This window comes from Lathamus discolor, chromosome 5, assembly GCF_037157495.1.
Source record: "Lathamus discolor isolate bLatDis1 chromosome 5, bLatDis1.hap1, whole genome shotgun sequence".
In the NCBI taxonomy this organism is placed as follows: Eukaryota; Metazoa; Chordata; class Aves; order Psittaciformes; family Psittacidae; genus Lathamus; species Lathamus discolor.
This window is the reverse complement of record NC_088888.1, coordinates 11,150,878-11,172,243: the sequence shown is the minus strand read 5'-3', so window position 1 is coordinate 11,172,243 and position 21,366 is coordinate 11,150,878. Positions and strand designations below refer to the sequence as shown.

The 21,366-nt window shown below is 45.9% G+C and overlaps 2 protein-coding genes and 1 long non-coding RNA gene across 4 annotated transcripts in view; 2 read left to right on the top strand and 1 right to left on the bottom strand.

Moving 5' to 3' along the window:
* EHD3 (EH domain containing 3) overlaps nt 1–12,048 on the bottom strand; it is a 30,549-nt gene extending 18,501 nt beyond the window's left edge. Inside the window, exons 1-2 of the mRNA XM_065679737.1 lie at nt 11,418–12,048; nt 4,604–4,780 (exon numbers count right to left, since the gene is read on the bottom strand). Coding sequence (XP_065535809.1) covers nt 4,604–4,780; nt 11,418–11,644 — 404 coding nt within the window. The 5' untranslated portion in view covers nt 11,645–12,048. The remainder of the gene's footprint in view (nt 1–4,603; nt 4,781–11,417) is intronic.
* Nucleotides 7,831–11,714, top strand: LOC136014754 (uncharacterized). 2 transcript variants are annotated; one of them, XR_010612855.1, is made up of 3 exons: nt 7,831–7,928; nt 9,019–9,148; nt 10,326–11,714. It is a non-coding gene; the product is annotated as an uncharacterized LOC136014754 (long non-coding RNA). The 2 variants fall into 2 exon arrangements; XR_010612854.1 differs by having other exon boundaries at nt 7,833–8,051.
* A 7,814-nt stretch (nt 12,049–19,862) lies between the features above and the next one.
* Nucleotides 19,863–21,366, top strand: part of LOC136014752 (polypeptide N-acetylgalactosaminyltransferase 14-like) — a 134,339-nt gene continuing 132,835 nt past the window's right edge. Inside the window, exon 1 of the mRNA XM_065679736.1 lies at nt 19,863–20,216. Within this exon, the coding sequence (XP_065535808.1) occupies nt 19,986–20,216 (231 nt within the window). The 5' untranslated portion in view covers nt 19,863–19,985. The remainder of the gene's footprint in view (nt 20,217–21,366) is intronic.

Genomic DNA, 21,366 nt, shown 5'->3' with positions numbered 1-21,366 from the left:
CATCTCTTTTTTAAGTTCTCTCTAGCTGCCTTTCCAGCTCATTTCTAAATCCCTGAAGACCTTTGCACTTTTCCTTTGGGTCCCCAAACGGCTTCATATATTTCTTCAGGCATGATGCCCCAACCCAACATGTTGCTCCAGCTGTGACCTTGCCAGCAGTGAAGAGAGTGGATGGATTGCTCCTTATCTATTCCACATGACAGTCCTGTTTATGTATCTCAGTAAGATGTTTGCTTTTTTAACAGCAGTGTGACATTGTTGACTTACATTCGGTTTGTAATTCATTCCTCCCCACTCTGCAGCTCTATTTCTGCATGATCACTCTTTAGCTAGTTGTTCCCCACCTCGAGTCTATGCAAATCACTGCCTATAAAGAGTAACTTGTGCTTGTGGGTTGCAGCTCATCTATTTCAGTTGCTGGTAACAGCAAAGGACAGTAAAAGCCAAACCATTTACATAGCTCCTGGTAGCATTTCATGGATAGCCTTTTTGTGATGCCATTCCAGGCAGCTATAACTGTGTATGTATATATGTGTATTAATAGGGTGGTGTGACACCCAGATGTAAAAACATGTTACTGTGGGAGGAAGCAGAACCACAGGATGGGGATTGGCACAAAGATGCAGTCAAGGCAGACAGAGCCCTGCGGCACTCTGGCCAGTCCTACTAAAGTCCTTGCATCTGTGAACCCCTCCAAGCTATGCTACAACCTCACCTCAGTTTTTCTGCTTGTATGACTCCAAAAAGATTCTTGCATTAGTGACTCATTATGGGTTAGATTAATAAGCTATTTGGTTATTTCAGACCACATATTACAGCCTCTATCCTGTATCTACAGCTTGGCAGGTGGCACTAAGGAGCATTTCTGAATGTGTAACACCTCACGTAGAAGCAGGCTGGCTTGATTCTCCTGTTGACTGCTGGGCACAGCAGCAGAGAACAAAAGGCTCCAGAGGTCATGTTATTCCCCTTTCCTGGCAGTCCAAGTTTGCTCTCCATTGCTACAGACCTGAGAATTCTTTATGGTCTAGTATTAAATGGCTCAGGCAAGGGGATTTTCTACCAGTTTCTCTAGGGAAAGTAATCCATGGGAGATTTCAGATACAAGGTCAGAGGCCAGCATGAGTGAGTGCTTTCTGGCTCTATTGGCAAGGTTAAGCCTGCTGCCTTCCTGCTGTCCAAGCAGAACTGCAGGACCTCAGCGAGCATGACCTAATTATCTCTGGGGCCATATGAAGGGAAGAATGTGGTGCCAAACTAGACTTTCACTACCTCTGCAGGCAGAGCATAGGGCTGAAAGAGGAACCTGTTATCCATGATGTCTCCTGTTGTTGACCACACAAAAGCAGGACTGACTCCACCTCAGCTTCCCAAGACAGGGGTAGGAGTAAGCTTGCAACAAAGCCAATGTGATACAAAAGTAATGGCCAAGATTCCTGATTTTGCTCCAGGCCCTTGGCGCCAAATAAGTCCCCCTGATAATTAAAGTGCAACCTGTAATCTCTCTGCTGGGATCCCTCCAGAGCTGGGGTATTGCCACCAGAGTTAGCGTGAGGAAAATAAGCCCTTCTCACATAGCCAGGAACCACCTGGGGCAAGGAGAGGCAAACAAGACAGGGTACTGCAGAGCTACTATTCTCTTTTTCCCCTTGGGCAGCTTGTCAGCCCTACCTCTGCCTTTAGCCAGGAAGATATGGGCAGGCACTCAGTCTCTTGGGAATGAAGGGAGTGGGTAGACAGGCTCTGAGCAGCGTAATTAGCTACTGTCTCCTAGCCAAATCATGCCTGTACCACTCTTCCCTTGCTTCCTGGAAGGCAGCAGATCCTAGTCTCTGCCAGGAAAGGGAGTAGCAGCAGAGGCTGGATGCTCACTCCCCCTGCTGCTCTACTCAGCCTCCCCTGGTGCAGCAGGCTCTGTACCCCATAAGACATAAGTGCTGTGGTCTGTCACCTCTCAGCTGAGATGAGCATGATCTGTATGAATGCCATGGCCTTGTGCTGCTCTTTTCCTTTCCACCAGAGCCCATAATCAGTTGTTACCTTCAACCACCCATGGGTGAAGCAAACTTGCCCATGGTTGCCCTCTTATCTCAGTTTAGAAGGGTGGCTCCTGGCAATTATCTCCCTTCTTCAAGTTTCCTGATCACAGCCTTCTAACTGAGGTCAGTGCCTTAGCATACACATAGCAGCAACAAGATACGTGCAAGGCAGATGCATCTTTGCACTGTCTCTTGCCAAGAAGCCAGGCCCACAACAGGAGTTAAGTTTGGTGGCTTGATCCAATCCAGTGGGTGCACCCTTGTCCTACATCTGCTAAATTTCTGGTTCCCAGACAATTCTTCCATGCACTTAGTTTCTTAATCTCACTTGGAGTACTGTGTGCAGTTCTGGTGTCCTCAACATAAAAAGGACATGGAACTGTTGGAACAAGTCCAGAGGAAGCCATGAGGATGATCAGGGGCCTGGAGCACTTCCCCTATGAAGACAGGCTGAGAAAGTTGGGGCTGTTCAGTCTGGAGAAGAGAAGGCTACGTGGAGACTTCATAGCAGCCTTCCAGTATCTGAAGGGGGGCTATAAGGATTCTGGGGAGGGACTATTCATTAGGGACTGTAGTGACAGGACAAGGGGTAATGGGTTCAAGCTTAAACAGGGGAAATTTAGATTGGATATAAGGAAGAAGTTCTTTATTGTAACTGTGGTGAAGCACTGGAATGGTTGCCCAAGGAAGCTGTGAATGCTCCATCCCTGGCAGTGTTCAAGGCCAGGTTGGACAGAGCCTTGGGTGACATGGTTTAGTGTGAGGTGTCCCTGCCCATGGCAGGGGGGTTGGAACTGGATGATCTTAAGGTCCTTTCCAACCCTAACTAATCTATGATTCTAATTAGCTGGGTATTACCATCTGCATCTTCAGCATTGTGATGCTCACACTGCTGAGCTGGTGGCCCTTAGTGTGTTTTCCTTCACCAGTTTAGAAACTGTTACCCCCACCCCCTTTCTACTTGTCAGCAAAAAAGCTGCTAATCAGCTGTTGTGGCTACTCCCTGCATTGCAAGCAGGACGGCACTTGTGTTGAATCACTGCTGTGTTCCTCTGCCCTTGTGTCCTCACAGGAGAAGAAAGAGGAGAGTAACAAGACCGCAGCATGATATAGTGAACTAGGCTGATGGATGTAGAGACATCCCTTGCTGTCTTAGGAGCAAACTGCATTCAGAAACCATTGACCAGTACCGTTCAGGAATGTTTGCTTTTTTTACCTTCCATGTCTGGCCTCCTTACTCCTGATGTTGCTTCTTCTCTCACTGAACTGCCTGCCAGCTGTGGCTGTTCCTGGCTATAAGCACAGCTGCTCTGAACTATGTTCTCTTCATTGCTATCTCTGCACTCCATGCAAGAGACCTGTTACTTTTTTAGGGCAAACCACACTCCTTCCCTGATGTAGGGAGGGGGCAGTCACCTGACCTAACTGTTGGCCAGATACAGATGTTCTGGGTCCTATAAAATACTGAAAAGTCTAGTGCAAAACCATGTTCATATATTTGAATTATGAGCCCGTGTAGTGATCAGAGATTGCTTCCTGAGGCACTGTGAGGTTCTCTGCATAGTAGTGACTCCAGCTAGCTCCTTCTACTCATCAAGATGAGAGAAGACTCAGCCTTCCCTGAAGGTTCCTTCCCTGCCCTACTGGAGCCTGCAACACTCCTGTGGTCAGTGCTGGTTGGAGATGCACTCTCAGGATAGACTGTAAGACTGGAATTCAGAAAAGGAGCCAAAGCCCAGCTTTCCAACTTGTTTGGCTGAGCAGCTGCCATGTTTGCAGTGTCTCCCATACTGTGTTAGCAGGGAAGGCACTGATGAGGGGCGTAGTCAGTTTGTTCCCATCTGCCTGCTGTAGCACAACTCGTGCTCATCTAGGATATGGGTGTGTGCTGCCGGCTTCCTGCAAGGCCTAGATCCAAAACTCAGTATGGTTCGGATAGGTCTAGGGGATGGAAAGGTTACATTCATCACATTGCAGAGCCACTGTCCAAGCCTCTGCTAAGGGTTTGGTTTTTCACAGGAAAGACATTAGAGCTGAGGTCAGTTTGCACCTAAGGTTATATGCATAAGGCATCAGAATGGGGAGAGCCTAAGTTTGTTCCAAAGGTGACATTCAAGCAATGTTTAAAAATTAAAAACCGCAAAGATGTGCATTTTTTGTGCCAATTCCACTTCCCTACTGACTTCAGTGTCTACGACTGGTTGGAGTATTTAGTTTCAGGGAACTGAACTGACTGCAGAGTAGAAGAAGCTAGGAACATATAAGTAAGGTAAAGCAAAGTATACTAATGAAATTTACCTCTAGACTCCTACAGGATGAACTTTACAGGCTGTGTGATAGTTTGTTTTGTTTGTTCAAGTAAAATGAAGGTTTGTCTCACTTGAATTTGTTAATCTGCAGTAAGTGACTTATGTGCACCTGATAGTACTGGAATGGCTTTGCATCAGCTATGCAGGTGGGGGAAAAGGAATAGTGTTAACACCTCACCCCTTTAAATTGCTAGCTATGCTGCTCATTAGGTTCTAGATTTATTCTCCAGAACAACTAGGTTCTTGAGTACTGACCTGTTCAAAAAGGCATTGCCGAAGGCATTGAGTTTCCTGAATGGTTTTTTGGGATCCACCACCAATGCATTTCCAGGAACGATTCCTTCCACATCTCCTTGCATAACTGCTATAAAGGAGTCAGTTGTAGGCTCTGGTCCAATCCTCATCCCTGGGAAATCCTGCTCCAGCAGGTACCTGTAGGTGAAAAAAAAAAAGAGGGTGTGGGCATGAGACATGAACTGCCTAAGGCCTAAATGAGTTGTACTGAAGATTGCAGTGTAATTCCGAAGCTCCAGAGTATGGATCCTTCAGAGGCTATTTTTAGCACTGTCACTGAATTGTTTGATAAACGTCATGGTAGCTTTTTTACTCAGGACCTCCCCGTTTAAAGCTTCCTTACTTCAGATGGATTAAGAAATTGAGATGATTATAGCTGCTGGGAAGAGACTCTCATCATGTTTGATCATTCTGCATATTTTAATCCTCAAGACATTTGGAAAAGACTTAGCACAGCAAAGTAAAACCAGCAGTTCACTGCAATCACAGAGTTAATCCTGAAATCTTACCGGCCTTCAGTGCCCATAGCAATTATTCCATTGCTGCTCATTTCAGCCGACTCATCCAACTAATGTGCTTAGCCCCCCATTCAAATCAGTTGCTCATATGCCAGCTTCTCCTGTACCTGACTCTTGAAGACTCAAGTGTCCCTTCTTGTGTGCTTCTGCAGTGCATCTACAGGTTTGCATTACAGACTGCTCAAGCACATTGAGCATAAGCATGTGGGTGGCAGAGTATATCCCAGTGTTTGTTATCAGCCTCAACAGAGCAGTAGAGTACAGTACCCCTTATGATTCCCTCAGCCTCTGGCCGCTTCTCTGAAGGTACAGTTTGGCAAATTTCAGGGAATGGTGTTGTAGGACTGAGAATATGATGCTGGCAGCACATCCTGACTTACCCTGCCAAGTTCAGGGTGTGTCAGTGGTGTGCATGGGGACAGCTCCCTTTGGCTCATGAAGGAGCCAAATGCCATCACTGAGGCCAGGTCTATGCGGGTGCAGAAAACTTTTCACATGCTGGTCCTGTCGTGAAAACTGAGACCACTGTGTGGTATGGTTTGCAAAAGGTAGGCCTCAGCATTGGATGGTGTTGGACCACCTGACCTGGTGATAAGCTCTGGGTTGTTACATGAAGAACATAATGATTGCCACGTTATCAAAGTTCGTATTCTACTCTGTTGCTTGTTGTCAACAGTGAGCTGACACTTCTGTTGCTTTAACCTAATCTTTAGTAGGTAGAAAGATACAGAATTGCTGTGATGATAAAAGTACATTCAGGGGATGGGGGAAAAAGTAAATGGTAGAAGGGTTGTTGTTCATGATTGAGACCAGTAATGTTCACTCAGGTGAGTCTTATCAGAGAGGGGAGGTTCCTACTGGCATGTAAGCTTGTGGTAACTTTCTGGGACTTCCTAATTTCATCATTATTTTCCAGAGGTAATCACCATCAGTGCTTAAGAACAACAAAAAATTGTGCTTGTTCACCAGGGCTATTTAGTAACACTGAATCAGTGAATGCATCTTCAGCTCTCAATGGGCAGGTCCAGATTAACTGGACCTAGAGGTAAACCAACAAAGTACACATCCATGACATACTGCAAATCACTGCTACTTATATGGCTTGGTACACATCAGTGATGAGAATGGTGAAGTTACTCTTTCTACAGCCAATGATATCCACATTTCCCATAGAAGATGACCACTTCCTTTATTGAAGACATTTTATCATGTATTTTTTGTGCCTTTCATCCAAAGTGTTTTCCAAGTCCTCTGCTCACCAGACCACCACCAGAAGTGACTTTTGTTAATGGGAGCAACTCTGACATGAAACAGCAACTGCTTAGCAGTTCCCAAAAAACTGAAATAATCCAGGAAGGAGTCCAGGAAGGGAACAGCACTCTGACGTCCTATACTAGGGTGGATACATCCTATCTACCAAAATCCTACGCAGGGGTTCCTTGAACTTTCCTACAGAAGTAGGTCATTACTTAACAAAAGCAGGCAGCAGCTACTCTGGTATGTGCCACCTCCCTGGCTAGTGATCGCAATACACCTTCCTGGCAGCTACAGTAACTTTTCTCTAGGTTAAAGCAGCCAAGAACAAGGAGGAGACACTTTTCTCCCATCATGGGCTCTGTACCTTATCATATAAAAGTTCTTGGCTCTATTCCCTGGAAGGCTCTTTACAGTGAAAGAACTATTTGCTAGGTTAGAAGCCACCTGGCCACTCTGGAACCTAACTCATGCCTCCTGGATGGCAGTTAAGGAAAGTTACCCCTGCTGGACATTGCTGCAATGCTCATCACTGCCATTGGCTTTCCTCTGCTTCTGCTTTGTACTTTGCTTTTGGTCTGGCATAACATATTTAAGAGGGATATACAGATGGGCATTCACTGAATCAGCAGAAGTAAATATGAGTTCTCTTTCAAATACTAGAGAGAAAAAAAAACAGGTTTAGATAACAATCGTCAGATGCAACAAGTGGAAGGCTTTCGGGAAACACTCCCAATTCCAGGTCATAGCCTTGCCATAAACAGTAACCTGCTTGTTTTCCTACAAGTTTGAGGTGCACATGTAATATGATAGCTGTTGAGCAACAGGACAAAAAACCCCGGGGGGTTGTTTCTCGGAAGCTTTTCTATAAAAGACAAAGTCTAAGCTAAAGACCTGCATGTAATAGCAGCACTCCTCCTCCAAGAAGGCTGCTCAAGAGCATTTTATCACAGCTCCACTTAGCTATGTTTCAAAGCATTTATGTGGTTTTCTTGTACAAGATTTAAAAACAAAACAGAAACCAAAAGCACTCACACAGAAGTAGCTACAAGCCAATATTAATTGACATAATGTGCAACAAGTGGTATGAAATCAGAGAGATGAAGATCTGCACTGCCTAGCAGCATAGCATCTATTTTAAGTAAGGCTTCTCTGAGAGACTTGGATATATTGTGCAGCAGGGTGTCTGCAGCACAAGAATCTCATTGTACACAGGACAAATACAAGAGGATTTATTGACACTGTCTGAGGGGGGGGAAGGCACTTCTGCTAGGCAGTGACACAGCCTGCCTCTGCTAGCAGAAGCAAGCTAGAGAACACATGCAATTGTCACATTTATGGGTATTTCTGGGAGAGAAGAGCAAACAGTATCTATGGAAAACACCGATGAGCAGCAAGCAATTTCCCCTGCCAGTGCAGCATGCCTTACTCTGACCAGCTGAGCATATTTAAGGACCTGCAGGAGTGACCTGCAGCCTGGCTGGGGAAGCCTGCAGAGACTGCCAGGCCAAGAGGTGAATGTTTCTTTTCTTAATGACCAATCTTTTTGGAGAAGTGTGTGGAGTTAGTACCTAACTGGGAGCATCACATTGTTTTCCTCATTTCCGGCCTGTCCCTGCTCCTGGTGAGGGACAAGGGTAAGAAAGCTGCAGTGGCAACCCGACTCAGGGTTAGGGTGGGTTTTGAGCAGCATTGGAGCCAGGGGAGGAGATCCCAGGCTCTCTGGGCAGGAATGCCGCAGGATGTGGGGGAAGGGGCTGCCTGCCTGTGATGAGTCATGCAGGAGCCATGCAGGATGCTGCTGTGTGTGGTAGCAGAGGTGATGCTGAGTGGGAAAGGGAAGAAGGGCAGAGCCAGGAGGAAATGGTGACAACTGCCTGGTGCAGGCAAAGATGAAAGGTTCAGGGCCACATGGAGAGGTCACACCAGAGCTCTGCATATAGCCTGTAACAAACAGTCTGGAGAGGCCAGGACACGTAAATGATTAGCTGGAGCAAGAAGGGGTGGCTACACCAGAAAAGCAAGCCATGGCGACAGCTAGTAGGGCTCTGGCAGGCTTGTTTATTTTATTAGCAGCATAGCTGGACAGAAGCCATGATTATTTTTAGAAGAGACCACAGAATCTAAGTTAATTAGGAGACTAATGTTCTGTCCTGCACCCCCACCCTCTTACAGGAAACATAAAAAGCAATAACATCATAAAGGCAGGTGTCAGTGACATCCTGCTGTGGATGTCAGATATTCTCAGGTAGAAGTGTTACCCTGCCCTCACCATCATGGTCTTTCAGACCCTGGCACTGCAGAAAAGCCTCAGCCAAATTTATGCTGAGGAGACAAATGGGAGTGAGCAAGAAGAGAAGAAAATGCAGGAATAGAAAAGCTGCAGTTAATGACACTACATCTTTCACATAGCAAAATAAAGCTCAATCCTTGGTGTTCCTGAAAGCAGGAGAGAACCAAGAGCCCGGTTCCACTGAAGACAAGCTGCTGCTCTGGTCTCGCCCCACTGGCTTTGCTCCCACACAACTCACCTTCTTCCTCCCCACCTCAGCCTCCAGAAATGTTTCTCACTGCTGACCTTGACTGCCTTTTTTCTGCCACCAGCTTCTGACAAGAGAGCAGCCTCACTGCAACATGCTGCAGCTCTGGTGCTTCAAAGACTTGCATTTCTTCCTTGTTTCACCTCAAATTTCCAAGAACAAGGAGAGATGGCTGGGAGACAAACCCACCTCAGGTAGGTGACTAAGATCCTTTTTTAACAGTGAACTGGGCCTGAGTTCATTCTACATAAGTGGTTAGTGACACTAAGTCATTTCCCTGAATTGCATGGCAGTACAAGGAGGATGCAATGCAAGAATGGAATGGGTACATAAGGATAATACTAATTATCACCCATCCTGACAAGATTGTGGAAGAGATGTTCAGAGGCTGTTTCTTGCTTCACTCTACTGCCCAGACATAATGGTTGTCTCCCCTCCCACTTCCTCCCCCAGTCCCCTTTAACTCCTCCCTGCTCTGTTTTAGCTCCCACTTGCCTTCCCACAATAACTCTGGATGCTAATCTGGTGCTTATCCCAGTGCTCTAGTGACCAGTGCCTGCAAGTTCACACTGAAAGCCTGTCACAAGCAGTACCGGGTTTTCTGGCAGCTCTTGCCTTTGGTTGGGAACACAGTGAAGTAACAGACCCTCACATGCCTCCTACTATTATAGGCCCTGGGGTTCTCAACTTTCACCTTCTTATGCACTGTTTTACACAGAAGGCAGCTCTGCTTTCCTATAAGGCCACCTCAGGTCCATTTTGCACTCCTGTGAAGTGGAAGCTCCTGGTCACTTCTGCTTGACCATGGTCTCTGGGTAGGCTCATCCCAGCCCTGTGCACAGAGAAGGCTGAGAGAAGAGAGGACATAAGCATGAATGAAATGCAGTGGTCAGAGACTCAGATAAGCTTGCTGACAGCAGATCAAAGGGGCTGTGGCCCATGCCACATGAGTGGGATGCCTCAGACACCTGAACATCTTGCAGAAGGCTCTCAGGCTTACAGAAAAAGGGCTTTACTGAACAGAGAGGGGCAAAGGCAGGAAGTCTCTGCTAACAACAACATGCAGGTGAGACTGCAGAGAAATGCTGATGCTGGCAATCCAGGCAGAAGCATTTGGAAGAGATGCTCTAGCTGCACAGCCAGCAACCTCAGGAATGGATATTCAGCAACCTCCTCATGTTCAGAGGAGGTTCTGCTCTGAGTGTCAGTAACCCAGAGGACAGAAAGCGCCTTTCAAACAGGTTTGGCATCAAGTCACAGAACAAAGCTCTGGGGTGAAACCAGACAGCTAGCTAGCCTCTCTCCTGCCTCTTTATCATCTGACTTGCTCACATGACAAAAGCCTTTTTACTCTTAAACTCTGTTTGCCAGGTGTGTGACAAAGTAAAAGAAGTGCATTCATTTCTTGGCTCCTGGCCGGGACATTAAGCAGCAGGAATATTACAGCACACAACCCACTGTGCCCCCTGGCATTTCTCAAGGTCACTCTTTAACAGGTACAGTCAATTTGATTCACCTCTCTCTACTCCTCACAGCTCCCTCCTCCACCAAGAAATACTGGTAGAACAAAGGTCTGGCTGCTTGTGGCTTGTGTCCAGATTTACACTGGGGTAATTCCACAGATTTCAACACAACCACACCAGAAAAAGGCTGGAATTTAATGCTAAGCTTATGAATCACATAGGAAACACAGACAGCACAGCTTCAGCTATGATCCCAAGAGAAAAGCTGCTGCAAGTTGAACTAGCAGCATGGCAGAACAGAGATCCCTGCAACCAAGTCCGGCTGGAAAAGTTTAACCATGTCTTCCACAGCTTCACATCAAGCTGCTGCTGGCAGCTGCCCCTTCTTTACAGTCAGGAATGAACTTACTGCTCCCAGCATCTCAGCAGTGCACGGACAGAGTTAAAACGGAGCTTAGTGTTGGAGTCCTGAAGGCGGGCAGGTCTCTTTTGCGCACACATGCTATTCAGGCTAGGTTCTGCACGTTGCCTCTGGGCACGGCGCAGAGAAAGACACAAGAGACCACTTCCTAGGTGCCCTGGGCCATAGGCTGTCCCACCACCCAAAACTTGAAAACAATGGCTGTCAGAGGGGGTTTACCCTGACCGCAGCAGTCTCAGGGATACCCTGCACCAGGCTTCCCACAGCCTTTGCACTTTGAACGGACGAGAGGGCCCCAAGTGACTCACGTCTCCACACTAATGCCCTGCCTGCGTTCCTGCCCCACACTTGCCACGTCTGTGTTCCATGGGACATCTCACACCACCCTGTCCTAGCGAAGAAACACTCCCAGAGTTCGAGTGGAGGTGGCTTCCCAGGGGAAAGCTGTTAATGGGCACCAGGGGCGCGAAGGGGGAACAGAAGGATCGGGGTGTAATAGGGGTAGGAGAGCAGCCCCACCACGGCCCCCGGGCACTAAGGGGGCAGGCACACTCCGGAGGGAAGGAAGCAGGAATTTACCTGATGAAGGTGGTCTTCCCGGTGGAGTACTGCCCCACGAGGAGCACCATGGGCTTATTGTCGAAATCGGCATCCTCCAGTGCAGGTGAGTGGAACTCGTGGAACTTGTAGTGCTCTTCCAAGGGGAGCAGCTTGGTTTTGTAGAGCTTCTTCAGGCCGTCGCTGACCGTCTGGAACACCTCGGGGTCCTTCCTCCGGCGGTCATCGGTGCCCAACCAGCTGAACATCTTGGGGCCGCCTGAAGCCAGCTCCGCTGCGACCACCAACGCTGGGCCGGGGGGGGGGGGGGGGGGGGGCGGCGGGCCTCGAGGGCAGAGCTGCCGCTGGCTGGGCTGGCTGCGGGCCGGCTATCCCCGCATGCCCGCTCCGTGCGGGAGCGGCGGGGTGAGCTGGCAGGCCTCGCTCCCCTCCAACGCCCACCCGCGAGGGCCGCTTTCCGTTACGCGCCCCGCGCACGGGCGGTCTCAGCCGGCAGCAGATCGCCGCGGGAGGCTAAAAGCGCCGCTGCCCCTCGCAGCCTCGGCTGAGCGGCGCACGCCGCCTTCCCTTCACGCCGCCGGCTCCCGGCGTGGGCATGCCGCGGAGGCGGGGCGGGGCGGGCGGCGGCGGCAGCGCCCTCGGAGCGCGGCGGGAGGCGGTTAAGAGCTGCCCTACAGGAAATGGGCCGGCGCCGGAAGCCGGCGGGGCCTGGCAGGCGCCGCCCGTTCTCCCCGGCGGGTGAAGCCGCGCAGCGCGGCGCCATCTTGAGGCGGGAGAGAAGGGGGTCACGACGCCCCCTGGGGACCGAGGTGGGGTTTTGCAGCGCGGCCGCCATTTTATTCCCTGTCTCACCTCAGTGTAAAATAAACCCCTTCGTGTGCAAATTCAGCAGGGACTGGGCTGTTTCTGAACGCTGGGACCCCAGCCCTTCCCTAAACCCCTTCCACCGTGACTCGGCTGCGCTGCTGCTGCCCCTCAGTTCTCAGGTGCTCACAGAGATGAGGCTGCCTGTGCCCAGAGTTCGCCATGTAAGCGGATGAGACAGGCAAATTAGCTGCTGTCTGCACTCCTTTATGCCTCCAGCAATCAGGGCTGACAGGACAGCTGCGGAGCGAAGGCTGCGGCGCTGGGGCCAAAGCCTGCGTGGGTTTTCCATCAGCGGCCTGTTGCGTGTCCCCAGGGCCGGCCATCAGCCTCACCTCTTCACCGCTGAGCATGTGGGACAAAGCAGAGAGGTTTTCCTATAATATCCCCCTCCAAAAGGCTTTTTTCCCTTGACTTGATCCAGCGGGGATGTGAAATGTGGCAAGAGGCAGTGTTGGAAGCAGTCCCACTGTGCGGCAGACACCTGCCCTACCCCAGCTGTTTGCAGACGGGAGCAGCCCAGCCTTGCGTAAGCAGAGGTGGGTTAAATGTGGTTGCTTCTCATGGATTTGGGTGGATATCCAGAGATGAGTGTGTCCCTGTGTGCCTGGACAACAATCTGGGTCCCTTACCATGCATCTGGCTGCTGGAGCGGCTGTTTTCCTGGTTATTCGTGTTGTGTGATCCCATGCGCTTGTACACTCTGCAGTACAGCCTGACCCATGAGGTGCAATTGATGGCTTCAGGGACTGGTTTTCTGGAGGAGAATTGCAAGCTGACTGTATTTGCTAAAGGTCAGGCTCCTCTGCTTTCCTGCCAATGCCTAAAGCTGGTCTGAACGTGGGATTTATGTTTTGAAACCTCCTTAAGACTGATTTCCCTAATTTCTTTAGTTTTATAAGTTGAGATTTTTGGCTTTAAGAATTTAATAACTCCTTTTCCAGTGAAAACTCCTGAAAATTAAAGACCCCATGGAAATCAACGTTTTGGCAAGCATTGTGTATATTGTAGGAAAAAATCACTTTCATCTTCTAGATAGTTCTGCCATTTAATGGCTGCACTGGTATTTCTACAGCTATATATGGAGTCTCTTTGGTGCTTACTTGTGATATCCTCCAAGCTGAGCAAAGGTCAGGCCAGGAAGCCTTTGATTGTAAATCTCCGCAGGCCACCTTGGTGCCCTTCCTGAGTGCAATGAATAGGGGAGGAAAGCAAGGTTTCTGTTGTGCAAGCTGGAGGAGCTGACTGCTACAGGTATGGGAGAGCCATGCTTGGCCCGTGTTTACAAGGAGAGGGTATATGTTAATTGTTAAGTTCTGCTAATCATAAATATGTATACCGTATAGCCAGAAAAATGGTTCCTTGCCCTGCCTGAAGAGAGTCCCTTTCCTTTGGATTCTTTATCACCAGGGCAGATCACAACCAAGCTTGACAGTTTTTATAGACTTTCTTTAGGTGTCTCACAAACATTGCACAATTTGATTTACTTTTCAGTCTGTTTTCCTAGCCATTTGTCTTTGGAAGTTGTACTTCCTCAAGGATTCTTTTTACCTTGAAGTGTAGAGCTTGTCAAATACAATGGGAAGTAAAATGAGGCGAGGAAGCTTAGGATATAATGAGGTTTTTCTTTTTGCCAGAATCTGAACTGAAAATTTTAATCTGCTTTCATTGTTTATTCCTTTTCATTTGTGAAACAGGGATGTTTTAGTGGATGCTTTTGTTGGACAGGTTGGTCTCATGGCACAATATTTAGGCAATTTTAAAGAATAAAAACATTTTAGAAATTCTGAAATAGAAAGAGCACAAACCCAATTAAATATAATTAATATAATGTGTTTTTTTCTTTTTAATGATGTTTCATTAGTGGAAGAATGGCTGTTTTTCTTGGAAGTTTCTGAGCTGTTCATGTGCAAAAGGTCTCTCTTGTCCTGTACAGAAACTACTGTACTGCTCAGGACATACCCATATCTTATACTGATGAGGGTCTGCTACTGCCCTTTACTATAGAATTTGTCTTTTTCCCTCAAGCTGTGATGGATTAAACTTTTAGCTCTGTATTTTCTCAGTCAAGTCCCTGCTGATGACTGCCAGTCACTCAGCTGGATGCTTGCCTTGACCAGGAGAGAGAGACTTGCTGGAGAAGATTCACTTCTACTCTGCTGGAAGTGAATGTGAATGGACCAAGTCACATAGTATTTGCACTCAAAATGAAACCTAATTTTGAGGGGTGAAACACAATGTTGTATAACTGAAACTCGTTTCATGTGACATCAAGTCATGGTGACGTGTGTGTGTTTGCTTATCTCCTGCCTTAGGTTGGTCGGGTTTACTTCCTACAAAAGGTCAACTGGCGATGGGGACCTGAGCAAGTTACTGAGCTGGAAAAGAGGTGGTGACTCAGTATTGTAACACTTTGACAGTGTGAAGAAACTTGTAGGAACAATGTAATTCAGTAAAATCAACTTCCTGACTGTGCAATTACTGTCACTGTTTGTTCATTACCGAGTAAGAAACCTGAGCAGTTTCTAAAGTTCAGGTAACAATGGATTCCATAGGGAATAGTCAGGTTGTGCAAAAGGGATGAGGGGAGAGGAAGGTGCAGTGGGTCCCCATAATTTAACCAAATACACTAATTTGATGAGTAAGGAAAGGACAGTTTCTTCTGGTTCAGCTAGATCAAACTTCTTTACTGCCTGCTGTTGACACGTGGCTTAGGAACAAGTGTCTCCAGTATAGTCTATGCTTTTCCTCACTAATTGCTGTGCGTTTACCGCTCAGAAAGCTGCTGCCTTGCTCTCCTGCCCTTACTGCTCCTTCATATTCCTCTGAAATGTTTCCCATTATGTTTCTTCTACCATTGTTCTCATGTGGCTTAGCATGCACATGCTGTCCTTTTCCCTACCCTCTCCATGCTGCTTTTATCTCCTCATTGCCTGGGGTGGAACAAGGTGCTGGGACCCAGAAATGCCACTACAAACGGAGAATGTGGGGGTGGCTAATGTATATATAAAGAGGGGGAAGCATGCTTGCCTCCAGAGTGCTTTCTCCTTAAATTTGTACAGCAAATAAAACATGTTGTATTGCACATAGGGTACATGACCCATGCAATGTCTTTAATGGTGCTAAAAAGAAAAATCCTCTTGAACCATTTATCATCCTTGTGATGCAGAAGCCTGGGGGTTTCTCACATAATTCTTGGATGGTTTTGACTGTCTCTGTCATAGGATTTATACTTCCCTCAAACTCACATAAATGTTTCTTTTAGAAATCATTATGATGTAGTTATTGACAAAGTTGAGAGACTGTCATGGCCCCATCTGGTCTGAGAAAATGTGATGGTTTTGGGGGTATTTCCTTTTTGTGTTTTGTCTTACCTGAAAGCAGAAACCTTGTTAAAACTTATTAAGACACAGTTGAATGCATCTTCCTTGTTGGTGATATTTAGAGAGACGTGGAGTTTTGTACTTTGACTAACCAAATGGCTGATTAAACAAGGAAGCTGCTGTCCATTGAAGCGATAGGTGAGTCAAACGGTAGTCTGCATGATAGGCTGACCTGTTCTTTCATGTCTTCTGTGGAATATTTTGCATTGGGCTCTTCAGAAATTTTCTGGCATTACTCAATATGCTTTTATAACCCACCTCCTGCTTTAACCCCAGTGCTTGATAGGTTAGCATTAGCTCTCAGGATTACGTAGGCAAGACATATATATACGTGCATGTACGTGTGCATATAAATTTACACATAGGTAGAGATAACATACACTATCTAAAAGCAGTAGGCATCACTTCCAGTGGAACAATTATCCTTCGCTTGAGGACACACCTGGAAAAGGTAGGACCTCAAATGCCAAGTGCTATGAGGAGGGATTTAGTGCTGGCATTCAGCAGTTGCCTGTGGCTAGCACAGATTCAGGATTTTCCAGAGGGTTGAAAGGAGTATAACTCTGTCATCTCGGCAGGATGCTGAGTTGAAGTTGTCCTCTAGGATCAGATGTGTGTATTAGTTACATGGTGCTGCTGGCAGTGCTGAATGTACAGCTGCTGCTGTTCTTTTCTATGAAAGTTGTAGAGAAAGACAAAAAGTTCCTATTAGCAAACATGAGAAGAATGGGTGGGATGTAAAGCAAGTAGATGAGCCGCACCAGCTGCTCTCATCACAGCTCCAAAGCCAAGCCACATTTTGTGCACCCTTGTTCCCTCAGTTCTGCTGTTTAGGGGTGGTTTAGCTGATACATGATCAGAAAGTATTCTGCAGAGATCAAAAGCTTCACCTGAATTAAATGGGAGTTGTGGGCAGTCAGAATCTCTAATGATGATGATTATGAATAAGATGTGTAACCTTAAGTGCTGAAGGATAGATCTTGATGGGATTCTCATATTTCCACTGATTTCAATGTGGCTTGGGCAATTTACACAACAAAGAATATGTATTTTAAATTCTCAATCAGAGCCTTTAAAAGTGAATATTTGGTCAGGGAGACATTGTTTGAAGTTCTGAAAGCCATCCAGGCATTTTTGCTACAGGCTTTTTGTTAACATCATTGAGAGGCTCTGGGGCAGATTCACTGCTCAGCCTTGAAAATCTCAGCACCAGAAGGTGTTTATCAACATTTGGGACAATAATCTAAGCACTAGGAATTCAGATCAAGGTCCTCCACTTGTTGGTATGTGCATTCATTTTATGAGAAAACATAGTTCAGTGCTTCTTTTCAGGATATTTTTATTTGCTAAAAAGCCCATACGAAGAATGGGAGTCAGCTTTGAGTTTCTATTTCTGAAATACACCACTACATTTAATCAAAGACTTGAGGTTGTACCTGCAAGTGCTCTTTTTATACTGTGTTTAGAGACTAATAAAGATTAACAAAGCCTAATACAGTTATGTTTCCATTTTGACTAATGACTACTAATTTCTGTAGCTAATGTTCTGCTGTATTACGAGAACACTTGTAAAAGATGGCCCTGCATTGTTTCCTCTGCTCACCTGAAAATTTATTTTGCATGCAGACATTTGTTCTGTTCCACACAATCAGGAGCAGCTCCTCAGCACAGGTCGGTTGTATTCATTAAATCAGAGGAGACAAGAGTAAGGGGCTCTCATAGAATTCTTTCATGGTCCAATTACTTTTACTAAAAGTGAAGTATTTTCTGTGAATTCTTCAGATACTAATTTTAAGACTTAGGACAAGGTATTTAAGATGTGAGAAAGATATAGAAGAAATCGTAGGATGCTAATGTAGTGGAAGGACTTAGGTTGCAAACATACTAACAAGGGGAATGTGCTGTGTATAGAGAATCAAATCCATCCAACCTACTGGTTCACGGGTTCCATCTAAAGCTTTTAACCTCTGTCTGCTACACTTGGCTGCTTTCCCTTAGAAATTTTAATTGCAGGAAGAGACCTGCACATACTCTGCTCCACCTGTGCCGGAGGACACAGTGGGACATTCCCATTCAGTTTGGTTTGGTGACAGTGCTGGGTGGAGTACAAGTGATTTCCAGGTATACCTTGGCTAGCTGTATGCAACTGTATCTGGCACCTGCTCATACACATGACTGCAGCCAGCCAGCAGGCAGAAGAAGGTCGAAACAGGACATGGAACACATTGTAGCTGTCTAATGAGTGACTGCTCATGACACATAAAATGCTTTGTTACATCTTTTGTTCAGAGATCTCCAGGTAGTTTGGAAAAGTGTTTAAAACAATACACCTACAGGTAGGTTCAGCTGGGAGGTTTTCAAATCATATAAAGTAGCTGCATTATTGACTCTCAACACAGGCTGATACAGTTGAGGCTGCTGGCTTAGTTTCTTGAAAAAAAGGCTCCATATTCAGGTGATTTAAACCTCCATTTTTGAAAGCATTGTTTGTTTTTTTCAGACTATCTCTGGGTTTCAAGGCCTATCTATAAAGTTTAGTTCTTTTTCAAATAAATGCCAGAATGAGGTGAGAACTGGTGAAGGGTTACAATAATTCTATCAGGCATAAATACTCTGCACACCCTAAAAGCAAGTCTCAAGTATTTCCTCTTCAGTGTAGCTCAAAGTATATCAGTTGCTCATCAGTGTTTTTCCTGGGGAGCAGCAAAATGAGAAATTCTTCTTCATACGTATTTTGTCTGTCTATATAAAGTGCAGCCAGTCACCAGGCTGTTTCCTTCCTCTTGTTTTTCTCTTAAATCTATATCTCTGTCTGTTGCTCCTGTTGTTGTAGCTGTGAAAGTCAATGGCTGTGAAAGGTGAGGTTTGGAGGGAGAGACAGTATTTTTCATCTGCAAAAAATCCAAGCAGGCAAGTTGTTAGGCACTTAAATCCTTTTTCAAGTCTGAAATGTTTACTGTACAATAGAAAATGGATTTTTTGTTGCCAGGGTTATATTTTGAAGATTTTTCCTTGGTTGCCCTTGAGGATCATGCCTTGTGGATCAGTTGTAGAGTGATTTTATAACAAATGAGGGCTCTGTGCAGGAAGGATGGCACAATATGTGGTTGTTTGGTTTTTCACAGGGAACGCCAGTGACCTTCGACTTTGATGGGATGGGAATAGCAATCAACTGGTTCCTAATTGAGACCAGTTTCCTAGGGTGCCTGGGGCAGTGATTCCTCTGCAGGAAAGCTTTCCAAATGCTGTATCATTATGGCATGTGAACCATTTATTGAACTTTGTAGCCCAATTCAGTTTTCAGTCCACACTGTAATGAGAAGGCTGTGATTATGGTCACCTTCTTGCCACTGAGGGGTGTGATTTGTCTGCTGAGAGTTTCTCAGGAGCAGCAGAAGGTGATCACAGGATCACTGAATAGTTTGGATTGGAAGAAACCTTAAAGACCATCTAATTCCAACCCCCTGCCATGTGCAGGGACACCTTCCCTTACACCAGGTTGCTCAAAGCCCTTGAGAATCATAGAATCATAGAATGGTTTGGGTTGAAAAGTTCCTTAAATGTTTAGCATAGCTGCTAATATTAAAAAAGGACAATGAAATCACTCTGCTGTTTTCAGTGGGGGGATGAGAAACAGCTATCTCGAATGTTACAAGAAGAAAAATTACCTCAACATGTGATTTCATATGTGGATCTGTGATAATCAGCAAGATGGAATGTGATCTCTTGGGAGAGATTGTATCATTCTCCAAAATGAGGCAAAAAGGGCAAAATAACCTTTGGAGGAGTGTGAGTAATGGCTTTGTAACACCTAATGTATTCCATTTTTCTGTTAGCCTTTGGTATATGTGTTATTTTTCTTCCTTTTTGGGAAGGGGAAATAACCACATGCCAGAATGTGATTGAATAAAAACTGTCATTCATGTTGCAGTGCGTTATGAAAATATCCTGGAAAGCCTAAAATAGTCCAGAGAGACTGAGAATAGCTATGTGTATGGCTTCAAAGCCACATTAAAAGGCAATGGGGTCACTCATTTTGATTTCACTCAGATCTACAGTGAATGTAAAGCCCTGAAAACAGAGTGATATGTGCTAGATTAGGATCAGATGGGTCCCCACTTCTCCAGGGAGGGCCACGCCCCTGCCTCTCCCTGCTGGCTGAAAACTATAAAAGCTATGTTTAAATTGACTCTTTATGCTTATTTTAATTATCAGGAATTCTTTGGGAGAAGTCACACCTCATCCCAAGGAAACAGGAGCTTCCAGCAGGACTGTGCAGGGTGAGATCCCTGCAGAATCCCCAGTGTAAAATAATTACCAAGGTGTTACTGTGGATATCACCATGCCTTTTCTCCTGTGCTTGAAAAGAAAGAAGTCACCTCTGCCTTCAGGCAGGAGTATCTTTCAGAAACACACCCCTCCCACCCAGCAGAACTATCATGCCTTGCTGGAGACTTGCTTGAAGAACAATCACCTGTTCACAGATGACACCTTCCCTGCTCACATCAGCTCTATTGGAACCGGAGCACTGCTGAAGAAACTGCCTCAAAATTTACAGTGGAAGAGGCCACATGTAAGTGAGTTTCAGTGAATACTGCAGTGTAAGAGGATGATCACAGCTGATAGCGAGGAAATAGTTTTAACATTGATCAGACTATTCTTAGACTTTAATTCAGGTGTGCTTTAATGCCTCTAGAGATTACATACATTGTATCAGCTGCCATTTTGGAAGCTGGGCTATGCAGAGTTTCATAGTTGCCTTTGAAGCATTTATTGCCCAAAATCATAACCAGGCTCACTGAGTTTAATACCCAGTAATGCTCAGAGCAGGCAGGGAGAACAGGCAAAGGGAGCAGGGAGAGCTGGTGTCCATAGAGCTCACAGCTCTGGTGATCCCACATGATTCCATGATGGCAGTTCTTATGGTGATGATCCCTCTCCACAAAATCCAATATCTTGACCTTTTAGAAAATTTCTGAGTTTTGAGACAGTTCTTAGCCTTTGAGCCCTCTCCCATGGACCACATACCCTTGTGATGCTGTAGTCTGCTTTTTTCACATGCAGCAGCAGGTGCCTTATCCTCTTGCTGGGCTGTTTTTTCAATGCTTAACTGTTTAGTGTATTCTACTTAGAACAGTCTTTTCCCAGCTTTCAAGGTTTGGCTTGTACTGATACCAGTAACTGACCATTAGTCAGTAAGTTGTTTTTAGTTCTGGGACCTGTTTTCTACTGTGCACGTATTTCTAAGGCCTTTGCTGATATCCTATGCTTAAACTGTACTTCAAAATAAGAGACACCTTGTTGTGTGGGCTGGTCACAGAGCACATTCTCATAACAAATGGATAGATACCAAGACTAGGAGGCCAGGGCAGGGGCCTGGCACAGTTAGATAAGGCCTATTACTAGCAATGGTAGTTCTGTTCTTACTGAGCCACTGAGCAATGTATTGACAATCAGAACTTCCTGAAAGCAACATATAGATTTATCTGAGAGTTTCAGTTCTCATGTTACCATGTCTGTAACAGAATTCAGCCAGGTAATAGCAGATAGCATCTCCTAGCTAAGATATTTTCTAGCTGTGATATTTTATCAGATTTAATCAATTTCTCAGAAGGGCTGAGCTTCTGCAAAAGTCATGAAAATCACCAGGAAAGTAGAAGCACCTTTGCAAAGTGAGCAGGAGAGTTTGGAAATAACAGCCCTGGTTCTCAGTTTCGTATGTT